The 12,820-nt window shown below is 35.0% G+C and overlaps 1 protein-coding gene across 1 annotated transcript in view; it reads right to left on the bottom strand.

Annotated features, from left to right (window-relative positions):
- Positions 1-12,820, bottom strand: part of arsb (arylsulfatase B) — a 31,237-nt gene that overhangs the window by 6,498 nt on the left and 11,919 nt on the right. The window contains exons 5-6 of the mRNA XM_061907881.1: positions 8,532-8,775; positions 7,761-7,831 (exon numbers count right to left, since the gene is read on the bottom strand). Coding sequence (XP_061763865.1) covers positions 7,761-7,831; positions 8,532-8,775 — 315 coding nt within the window. The remainder of the gene's footprint in view (positions 1-7,760; positions 7,832-8,531; positions 8,776-12,820) is intronic.

Genomic DNA, 12,820 nt, shown 5'->3' with positions numbered 1-12,820 from the left:
GTTACTATGTTATATATATATATATATATATATATATATATATTTGCAGTGTGTATATTGTACATATTACATATTGTTATGGTGTCTGTTACTACATACATACATACATACATACATACATATATATATATATATATATATATATATATACACACACATACATATACACACATATATATATACACATATAAATATATATATACATATATACACACATATATATATACACATACACACATAAATATATATATACACACATATATATACACATACACATATTCTGTGTGTATATATATATATACACATATACATTATATATATATATATACATTATATATACATATACATTATATACATATATATATACATACCTGCAGTGTGTATATTGTACATATTACATATTGCTATGAAGGTGTCTGTTACTACATTATATATATACTTGCGGTGTGTATATTGTAAATATTACATATTGTTATGAAAGTGTCTGCTACTACATGACATATATACTTGGTGTGTATATTGTACATATTACATTGTTATGAAGGTGTCCGTTACTACATTATATATATATACTTGCAGTGTGTATATAAAACATTACATATTGTTATGAAGGTGTCTGTTACTACATTATATAAAATACTTGCAGTGTGTATATTGTACATATTACATATTGTTATGAAGGTGTCTGTTAGTACATTATATATAAACTTGCAGTGTGTATATTGTACATATTACATATTGTTATGAAGGTGTCTGTTACTACATGACATATATACTTGCAGTGTGTATATAAAACATTACATATTGTTATGAAGGTGTCTGTTACTACATTATATAAAATACTTGCAGTGTGTATATTGTACCTATTACATATTGTTATGAAAGTGTCTGTTAGTACATTATATATAAACTTGCAGTGTGTATATTGTACATATTACATATTGTTATGAAGGTGTCTGTTACTACATTATATATATATACTTGCAGTGTGTATACATACTGTAATGTTATTGGAGGGTTTTGAAGTTGCTATAGAGGACTTTGAAGGCTACAATGCTCACTCCTATTAGCTGCATCTTTTAAGTGTTTTTTTAATAATATTTTAACCTAATTGCAAAAAGTTTGGGGACCCCTGGTCGAAGGTTTTGGACATCATACTTCCAATAAACTTTTGTGGCAACTCTGAAACACATTTAAATACGTTTAGAAAAAAAATAGTACTTGAAAGGATTAGTCAGGATGCAATGCATGCCTTTCCTGGGATGAAAGCCCACAAAAGGAAACGGGGTAGAATGAAGGTGGAAGACCCTGAGAGGGACTACAGAAAAAAGGGACATTTGGGGTGATTTAAGGCTTGGGACAAGTCCAAGTCCCACCCCCCACCCCTCTCCCTAGTCTCAACAAGAGGGGACAAGACCTCCGGCTCGGTCCGGATCTGGGCTTTTTAAAGAGTGGCGTTTGAAGGGAGACTTGAAAGGATACAAACGGGAGAGAAAGAGGACCTGGAAGACAAACAGGCTGGGACGCTGCAACAAGTATAAAGAGTCCAACATGAAAGCCGAGGCCTTGTAAAAGTGCGGCGGATCCTGATCTACATGTCAGTAATCGCACGACAACGCTATTGATTTAAGCCGCGCAAACTTTCTTGTCTCCAAGTCCTCGCTGGATCAGTAATGAAGAGTACACAGACGCCAACTGGAAGCACTCCCGGCTTATTAGCTGACACTTTCATTGCATTTTATCGTCTATTTGACTTTTTTTTACATTTTTTTAACAACATGCAACCCATTACTTGCCTTTTATAGTAGCCTGCTCAAATATGTTGGAGCCGCTCAGTGGAAAGTCAAACGCCGCCTGGAGGTTTGTCATTCAGAAGGACACCCCTAAAGTCACACTAAACTACTGATCATGATCAATTGGCAACATTTCACTTATTTTTACACTTGCATGTACTGTAGGGATGGGCACCGTTCATATTTGAACCGATCCGGTTACCGATGCCAATTTTTGGTACCGGTGTGGGTAGGTAAACCTCACTTCCTGCTCAGTAGCTAGCACACTTGTCTACAAACCCCAAAAGCAGTGAAGTTGTCACGTTGTGTAAATAGTAAATAAAAACAAAATACAACATTTGTTAATCCTTTTCAACTTATATTCAATTAAATAGACTGCAAAGACAAGATATTGAACATTCAAACTGGTAAACTTCCTTATTTTTTGCCAATATTAGCTCACTTGGAATTTGATGCCTGCAACGTGTTTCAAAGAAGCTGGCACAAGTCGCAAAAAAGACTGAGAAAGTGCTCATCAAGCACTTATTTGGAACGTCCCACAGGTGAACAGGCTAATTGGGAACAGGTGGGTGCCGTGATTGGGTATAACAGCATCTTCCATGAAATGCTCAGTCGTTCACAAACAAGGACAGGGCGAGGCTGACCACTTTGTCAACAAATGAGTCAGCAAATTGTTTAAGAACAACATTTCCCAACCAGCTATTGCAAGGAATTTAGGGATTTCACCATCTAAGGTCCGTAATATCATCACAAGTTTCATAGAATCTGGAGAAATCACTGCACGTAAGCGATGACATTACAGACCTTCCAGCCCTCAGGCGGTACTGCATCAAAAAGCAACATCAGTGTGTAAAGGACATCACCACAGGGGCTCAGGAACGCTTCAGAAAACCACTGTCAGTAACTACAGTTGGTCCCTACATCTGTAAGTCCAAGTTAAAACTCTACACTGCAAAGCAAAAGCCATTTATCAACAACACCCTGAAACGCCGCCGGCTTCGCTGGGCCCGAGCTCATAAGTGAATGATATGCAAAGTGGGAAAGTGTGTTCTGTAGTCATTTCATTGTTGGAACTGTGGAGTCAGGTTTCCATTGTTTTTGGAAAAAGTGGAAGTGACCTCGGAACAAGAGGAAGGAATCCATCGGATTGCTTATTGGCGCAAGTTGAAAAGCCAGCATCTATGATGATATGGGGGTGCATTAGTGCCAAGGCATGGTAACTTACACATCTGTGAAAGCACCATTATTGCTGAAAGGTACATACAGGTTTTGGAGCAACGTATGTTGCCATCAAAATAACGTTATCATGGACGCCCCTGCTTATTTCAGCAAGACAATGTAGTAAAAGAGTGCGGGTACTAGACTGGCCTGCCTGTAGTCCAGACCTGTTTCTCCAATATGAAGCCTAAAATACCACAACCGAGACCCCGAACTGTTGAACAACTTAAGCTGTACATCAAGCAAGAATGGGAAAGAATTCCACCTAAAAAGCTTCAAAAATGTGTCTCCTCAGTTCCCAAACCTTTACTAAGTCTTGTTAAAAGGAAAGGCCATGTAACACACTGGTAACACAACTTTTTTGCAACGTGTTGCTGCCATTATATCCTAAGTTAATGAAAAAAAAAAGTTTCTTAGTTTGAACATGAAATATCTTGCAGTCTATTCAATTGAATATAAATCGAAAATGATTTACAAATCATTGTATTCTGTTTTTATTTGGAATTTACACAACGTGCCGACTTCACTGGTTTTGGGTTTAGTACATCCAATCGGCATTTCAGTTCAGCTTCAGCATCGGGGCATCCACACCCAATTTAGAAGTGACTTTGCCGCACTCTGGAGGGACATTAGCCGCTAGCCAGGAGTAAATGCTGCGTGAGGACACGTTCGTCGCTGTCAAATTTGCAGGACTCAGCGAGAACCGTCAACATGCGTTATCAGGATACAACAATAGTATAAAAACTCTATAGCTGGCCAAATTGATATCATTTATAGCAGGGGTGCCCACACTTTTTCTGCAGACGAGCTACTTTTCAAATGACCAACTCGAGGGGATCTACCTCATTTATATATATCATTTATATTTATTTATTTATGAAAGAGACATTTTTGTAAACAAGTTAAATGTGTTTAATGATAATACTAGCATGTGTAACACATATAGATTTCTTTCTTTCACAAAGACAACAATATAAGTTGGTGTATTACCTGATTCTGATGTCTTGCATTGATTGGAATCAGACAGTAATGATGATAACGCCCACATTTTCAAATGGAGGAGAAAAAAAGTTGTCCTTTCTGTACAATACCACATGAAAGTGGTTGGTTTTTGGCATCTAATTCATCCAGCTTCCATACACTTTACAAGAAAAACATTGGCGGCAAATTCCGTAGCTTCCTTGATTGACATTCACGGCACCCGAGGGTCTTGTGAGATGACGCTGGCTGCTGCCAGTTCATTATTATGAAAAAATGACAGAGAGGAAGGCGAGAAACACTTTTTATTTCAACAGACTTTCGCGCCGTCCCTTCCGTCAAAACTCTAAAGGCCGACTGCACATTTCCTATCTTCACAATAAAAGCCCTGCTTCATGCTGCCTGCGCTAACAAAATAAGAGTCTCGGAAAGCTGGCGTGCACAAGTGATGTGCACGCCAGCTTTCTGAGGGATCGCTTGTGCACGCCAGTTTTCCGAGACTGTATTTAGTTAGCGCAGGCAGCATGAAGCAGGGCTTTTATTGTGAAGATAGGAAATGTGCAGTCGGCCTTTAGAGTTTTGACGGAAGGTACGGCGCGAGAGAAATAAAAAGTCTTTCTCGCCTTCCTCTCGGTCATATTTTCATAATAATGATCTTGCAGCAGCCAGCGTCATCTCAGAAGACCCTCCGGTACCGTGAATGTCATTTAAGTGACGTCTTGGTGAAGATTGATGATCACTCATTTTTAGGTCTATTTTTTTTTAAAAGCCTGGCTGGAGATCGACTGACACACCCTCCGCGGTCGACTGGTAGCTCGCGATCGACGTAATGGGCACCCCTGATTTGTAGCATGCAACTCTATTCCACTGTATTCAGTAATTAGAGACTTTATTGCATAATAAAAGGCACAATACATGTACAGTATATACAGCTCGAAAAATGTAATAATGCTCACTTTGTGGTGTGAAGTCAAGTTTGTATTGTAAATATTCTGATATTGTATGACCAAACAAGTTCCTCTCTGCTTTTGGGGATTTTAAGTTGAAGGTGCAGCAATCAGGCTTCAATCAAAAGGTGATTTTTTTGTTTTTGACAAGAGTGAGAGGATTCTGTCTCTCACAGCCAGGAAAAGTGAAGTGAGCGGTCACCAGACCCCTTTCCAAGAAGAGGCACTATGATTGTAGTGCCTCCACCATAAAACACACAACCACACACACACACGCACACGTTGGGATCGAATGTCAAGCAGTTGAGGTTGAAACCGTGTTGACTGATTACACTTTCAACACAGACTGATTGCACCTTATCAGCATTCTTTGGGGCCTGGAGCAATAACAACTAGACTCTGGAGACTCGCAGAGAATCCCTGACGTTATTAATAAAGAGGTTTGTCGCAGTCAAATTAGCTATAAGAACTAATAAAAAGCACCACAGGCCCGAGCTCCTAATAGTAAATGAGTCCTGAATCCAGGCAGCGATCCGGATCGGTCCCGAAATGTAATCACTTGTTCCTTATTCCATTGCTGAGGTGTCCTGAATGTTTCATGAAAATATGCCCATGACTTTTGGAGTTATCTATAACGGAATGGAATAAATGGAGTGAACCCTCTTGTCAGTCATCTACTGTCCTTGTCTCTGTGACATATATATATACATATACACAAATTTATATACACACAGACACGTATATATATATATGAATTAATGTATGTATATTTGACATATATATACACATTCATATATACATATATATATATATATATATATATATATATATATATATATATATATATATACACACACACATGTGTATATATATTCACGTGTGTATATATACATATATATTTGTGTATATGTATGTATATGTGTATATATGAATGTGTATATATAAATGTCACATATACATACATTCATATATGTATTATTATATATTAAATATATATCTATATATATATACACACATATACATATATATGTATGTGTGTGTGTGTATATATATATATATATATATATATATATATATATATGAATGAATGTATATGTGACATATATATGTGTATATATGAATGTGTATATATATGTCACATATACATACATTCATTCATATACATATATATATTAAATATATATACACACATATATGTGTATATGCATATATATGTATATGTGTGTATATATATATATATTTAATATATATATATATGAATGAATGTATGTATATGTGACATATATATACACATTCAAATATACACATGTACACAAATATAAATATACACACGTGTATGTATATATATATATATGTGAAACATATATACACCGATATATATATACACATATACACAAATATATATACACATATGTATATATTTAAATATGTGTATATATCTACACATATATATATGTATATATATCTACACACATATATATATATACATATATATATAAATACACACACATATATATATATATATATATATATGTGACATATATACACATATACACAAATATATATACACACAGATTTATATACATATATGTATAAATATATGTATACATACATACATATATATTTATGTATGTATATATACAGTATATATATGTATATATATGTATATATGTGTGTGTGTACATGTATACATACTGTATGTATACAGTATATGTATGTATGTATATGTGTATATAAATGTAACAGAGACAAGGACAGTAGATGACTGACAAGAGGGTTCACTCCATTTCTTTCATTCCGCTATAAATAACTCCAAAAGCGATGGGCATATTTTAAATTGAAACTTACCATATTTTTTTTTACATTTTAGTTTAAAAATACATATACTAACAATTTGCAGCCGAGTGTGAAGCGACCGGAATGAGAATCAGCACCTCCAAGTCCGAGTCCATGGTTCTCGCCCGGACAAGGGTGGAATGCCATCTCCGGGTTGGGGAGGAGACCCTGCCCCAAGTGGAGGAGTTCAAGTACCTAGGAGTCTTGTTCACGAGTGGGGGAAGAGTGGATCGTGAGATCGACAGGTGGATCGGTGCGGCGTCTTCAGTAATGCGGACGTTGTACCGATCCGTTGTGGTGAAGAAGGAGCTGAGCTGGAAGGCAAAGCTCTCAATTTACCGGTCGATCTACGTTCCCATCCTCACCTATGGTCATGAGCTTTGGGTCATGACTGAAAGGATAAGATCACGGGTACAAGCGGCCGAAATGAGTTTCCTCCGCCGTGTGGCGGGGCTCTCCCTTAGAGATAGGGTGAGAAGCTCTGCCATCCGGGAGGAACTCAAAGGAAAGCCGCTGCTCCTCCACATCGAGAGGAGCCAGATGAGGTGGTTCGGGCATCTGGTCAGGATGCCACCCGAACGCCTCCCTAGGGAGGTGTTTAGGGCACGTCCAACCGGTAGGAGGCCACGGGGAAGACCCAGGACACGCTGGGAAGACTATGTCTCCCGGCTGGCCTGGGAACGCCTCGGGATCCCCCGGGAAGAGCTAGACGAAGTGGCTGGGGAAAGGGAAGTCTGGGTTTCCCTGCTTAGGCTGTTGCCCCCGCGACCCGACCTCGGATAAGCGGAAGAAGATGGATGGATGGACATACTAACAAAACGCATTAAAAAAATGGCGTAATAATAATATTCACTGTTAGAAGCGGCAATCTGGGGCCAAACATGACTGCCATGTGGCCCTCAGTGAACAGCACTTTGACACCTCTGTGCTACACAGTGTGTTGTCCCTGCTGAAACGTGGGGGGTGGGGGGCGTGGCGGCTGACTTACAGGGGGCGATGTCGAGGTACAGCGGGTCGATGTTGTGCAGCAGTTCCAGTCTGGGCGAGGCCGAGCCTTTGCTGCAAGATCACAAAAAAAAAAAAAAAAAGGACAGTCAAAACTCCGAGTCACAACATCCAAATGTATGGTTTCTTGAACAGCACGCCGCCCTGACCGCAGCGTCTGATAACACCAAAAAAAAATAACTCCACCGCTCGCCTGCTCGCCTTTCAGCTGCGAGGCTCTGCGGCCGGCAAATTATAAAAACAGCGACAGCGTTCATGCACACAGCGGCCAATGGGAGCGCAGCGGAGGCCCGAGGTAGCACTTTGTGGCCGAGGCTGAGCCGTGACCCCACCATTTTTGTTTTTTTACCTTCCTCCACCGCATCCACATTTAGGCTGCCAACACACAAGTGTCCGTCAAAGTGGACGCCACTGGTGTTGGAGCTTGCAGCGTAAAACAACAGCAGGAGCACATCTGTACAGCCATGTGACTGTTCTCAGCCAATCAGCACACATGATGCGGGACAACATAAACCAGAGCTGGGGTCAATATTCAGACTTGGAGGCCACGTTGAGAGGAAAAAATGGTGTCTGAGGGCCAATGTGTATCAATGATATCTACACATTTAGCTGGAAAAGCCTGCTGTGCAGTATGTGTGTTTGGGTAGAAAATATCGATCCAACCACTGTGGTATCGATCATATACTGATAATTTACTCGGTATCGTTCAACTATCAATACGTTGATAGTTGAACATCATCCAAAGACTCCTCACCTGATTACGTCCCACACGTCGAATCCGTCCAGAGGCTTGGTGCCGTTGAAGCTCCCGCCCGCCACGCCCACCAGGGTGGGCAGCCAATCGGAGACGTGGATGAGCTCCCGGCTGGTGGTCCCCGCCCGCTTCAGGAGGGTCCCGGACACGAAGCCCACGCCCCGGACGCCTCCTTCCCACAGCGAGCCCTTGCGCCCTCGCAGCGGCCAGTTGCTGCCGCCGGACAGCGTCTGACCGCCGTTGTCTGTCCACAGGAAGTAGGTCGTGTTAAGAAGGACACACAATTACACACATTGTACACAATTACACACCATTGTACACTATTACACATCGTAGTACCCAATTACACATCGTAGTAAACAATTATACATATTGTACATAATTACACACCGTTGTACACAATTACACACCGTTGTACACAGTTACACACCATTGTCCACAATTACACACCGTTGTACACAATTACACACCGTTGTACACAATTACACACCGTTGTACACAATTACACACATTGTACACAATTACACACCGTTGTACACAATTACACACCGTTGTACACAATTACACACCGTTGTACACAGCCAGTGGGAGTACACTAAGGGGGAGGAGTCAGGAACGTGACATAACGCCCCTGAGCTGGAGTCATGCTTAAGTTTTGCTTTTTCTTGAGTTTAAAAAAAAGAAGAAAAAAAAAGAATAACACACACAGGAAGTCACATGGTATCAGGGCAAATATCCTCTTTAGACCAGTTGATCTGCCGCTTCTTTTCTTTCTCCTATGTCCCACCCTCCCTTGTGGAGGGGGTCCGGTCCGATGACCATGGATGAAGTACTGGCTGTCCAGAGTCGAGACCCAGGATGGACCGCTCGTCGGGACCCAGGATGGACCGCTCGCCTGTGTATCGGTTGGGGACATCTCTACGCTGCTGATCCGCCTCCGCTTGAGATGGTCTCCTGTGGACGGGACTCTCGCTGCTGTCTTGGATCCGCTTGAACTGAACTCTCGCGGCTGTGTTGGAGCCACTATGGATTGAACTTTCACAGTATCATGTTAGACCCGCTCGACATCCATTGCTTTCGGTCCCCTAGAGGGGGGGGGGGGTTGCCCACATCTGAGGTCCTCTCCAAGGTTTCTCATAGTCAGCATTGTCACTGGCGTCCCACTGGGAGTGAATTCTCCTTGCCCACTGGGTGTGAGTTTTCCTTGCCCTTTTGTGGGTTCTTCCGAGGATGTTGTGGTCGTAATGATTTGTGCAGTCCTTTGAGACATTTGTGATTTGGGGCTATATAAATAAACATTGATTGATTGATTGATCCAAATAATATGTTTGTTTGTGCCACAAAATGTTTTTAAGTTAAGTTTAAGTTAGTTTTAAGTTTAAGTGAAGTCAGATTTTTATTATATTTTCTTATGTTATTAACTACTATAGTTTTTTATGTTATTAACTATTATATTTCTAATGTTATTAACTATTATACTTTTTCTGTTATCAACAATTATATTGCTGTTATTAACTATTGTATTTTTATGTCACTAACTATAAAATTGTTCATGTTATTAACTATTAAATTTCTTATATTATTAATTATTATATTGTTCATGTTATTAACTATTATACTTTTTATTTTATTAACTATTATATTTCTTCTGTTATTAAATATTATAGTTTTTATGTTATTAACTATTATATTTCTTATGTTAGTAACTATTATAGTTATGTTAGTAACTATTATAGTTATGTTGGTAACTATTATAGTTTTGGATTATCAACTATTATATTTCTTAAGTTATTAACTATTACATTGGTCATGTTAATGACTATTGTACTTTTTATGTTATTGACTACTATAATTGTCATATTATTATATTTTTTTAAGGTATCAACTATTATATTTCTTAAGTTAACTATTATTAACTGTTATAGTGTTTATGTTATTAACTACTATATTTATAGCGTTATTAACTATTATATTTTTTATGTTACTAACTATTAGATTTCTTACATTATCAACTATTATACTTATGTTATTAACTACTACAGTTGTCATGCTATTAATTCTTATATTTTTTATGATATTAACTACTATATTTATAATGTTATTAACTATTATTATTTTTATGTTATTAACTACTAAAGTTCTTATGTTATTAACTATTATATTTTGTTATTAACTATTACATTTCCTCCATTATTAACAATTATACTTTGTTAACTACTATAGTTTTTTATGTTTTTAACTACTATATTGTTTATGTTATCAACTATTATACTGTTTATGTTAACTATTATAGTTTTTATGTTATTAACTATTATATTGTTTACGTTATAAACTATTATTATTTTGATATTATTTACTATTACATTTCTTACATTATCTACTATTATACTTTTAATGTTATTAACTACTATTTTCATTATGTTATTAACTATTATATTTTTTGTTGTTAACTATTATATTTCTTACACTATTAACTATTATACTTTCCAAGTTAACTATTATATTGTTTATGTTATTAACCATTATATTGTTTATGTAATTAATATTAAATTTTTTATGTTATTAACTATCATATTTATTTTGTTATTAGCTATTGACTATTACATTTCTTACATTATTAATTACTATACATTTCATGTTGAATATTATATGTTTAACTATTATACTTTTTATGTTACTAAACATCATATTTCCTACATTACTAACTATTTGTAATGCTATTAATTCACATACATTTTATGATATTAACTACTATATTTATAATGTTATTAACTATTATACTTTTTATGTTATTAACTACTATAGTTCTTATGTTTTTAACTATTATATTTTTGTTATTAACTATTACATTTCCTCCATTATTACCTATTATACTTTGTATGTTAACTACTATATTTTTCATGTTATTAACCACTACATTGTTTATGTTATCAACTATTATATTGTTTATGTTATTAACTATTATAGTTTTTGTGTTATTAACCATTATAGTGTTTATGGTATTAACTATTATAATTTTTATGTTATTTACTATTATATTTCTTACATTAACTATTATACTATTAATGTTATTAACTACTATATGCATTATGTTATTAATTACTATATTTATGTTATTAACTGTTATACTTTTTATGTTATTAACTACTATATTTATTTAGTTATTAACTATTACATTTCCTCCATTATTAACTATTATACTTTGTATGTTAACTACTAAATTTTTTTATTGTTTGTTATCAGCTATTATATTGTTTATGTTATTAACTATTATAATTTTTATGTTATTAACTATTATATTGTTTATGTTATAAACTATTATTATTTTTATGTTATTTACTATTATATTTTTTACAATATTAACTATTATACTTTTAATGTTATTAACTACTATATTTATAATGTTATTAACTACTATATTTATAATGTCATTAACTATTATACTTCTTATGTTATTAAGTACTATATTTCTTATGTTATTATTATATTATTGTTAATGACTATTACATTTCCTCCATTATTAAATATTATACTTTGTATGTTAACTACTATATTTTTTATGTTCATAACTACTATATTGTTTGTGTTATCAACTATTATATGGTTTATGTTATTAATTATTATAGTTTTCATGTTATTAACTACTATATTTATTTCGTTATTAAGTATTATATTTTTGGTTAACTATTATATTTCTTACACTATTAATTATTATACTTTTCAAGTTAACCATTATATTGTTGATGTTATTAAATATGATACTTTTTATGTTATTAATTATTATATTTATTTTGTTATTAGCTATTATATTTTATCTGTCAACTATTATACTTCTTACATTATTAACTATTATACTTTACTACATTATTTACATTATTAACTATTATACTTCATGTCAAATATTATATGTTTAACTATTATATTGTTTATGTTATTTACTATTATAGTTTTCATGTTATTAACTACTATATTTATTTCGTTATTAAGTATTATATTTTTGGTTAACTATTATATTTCTTACACTATTAATTATTATACTTTTCAAGTTAACCATTATATTGTTGATGTTATTAAATATTATACTTTTTATGTTATTAACTATTATATTTATTTTGTTATTAGCTATCATATTTTATCTGTCAACTATTATATTTCTTACATGATTAACTATTATACTTTACTACATTATTTACATTATTAACTAGTATACTTCATGTCAAATATTATATGTTTAACTATTATATTGTTTATGTTATTAACTATTGTAGTTTTCATGTTATTAAGTACTA

This window comes from Nerophis ophidion, linkage group LG08 (assembly GCF_033978795.1).
Source record: "Nerophis ophidion isolate RoL-2023_Sa linkage group LG08, RoL_Noph_v1.0, whole genome shotgun sequence".
Taxonomy (NCBI): Eukaryota; Metazoa; Chordata; class Actinopteri; order Syngnathiformes; family Syngnathidae; genus Nerophis; species Nerophis ophidion.
The sequence above is the reverse complement of the archived record's forward strand: the minus strand, read 5'-3'. Positions and strand labels throughout refer to the sequence as shown.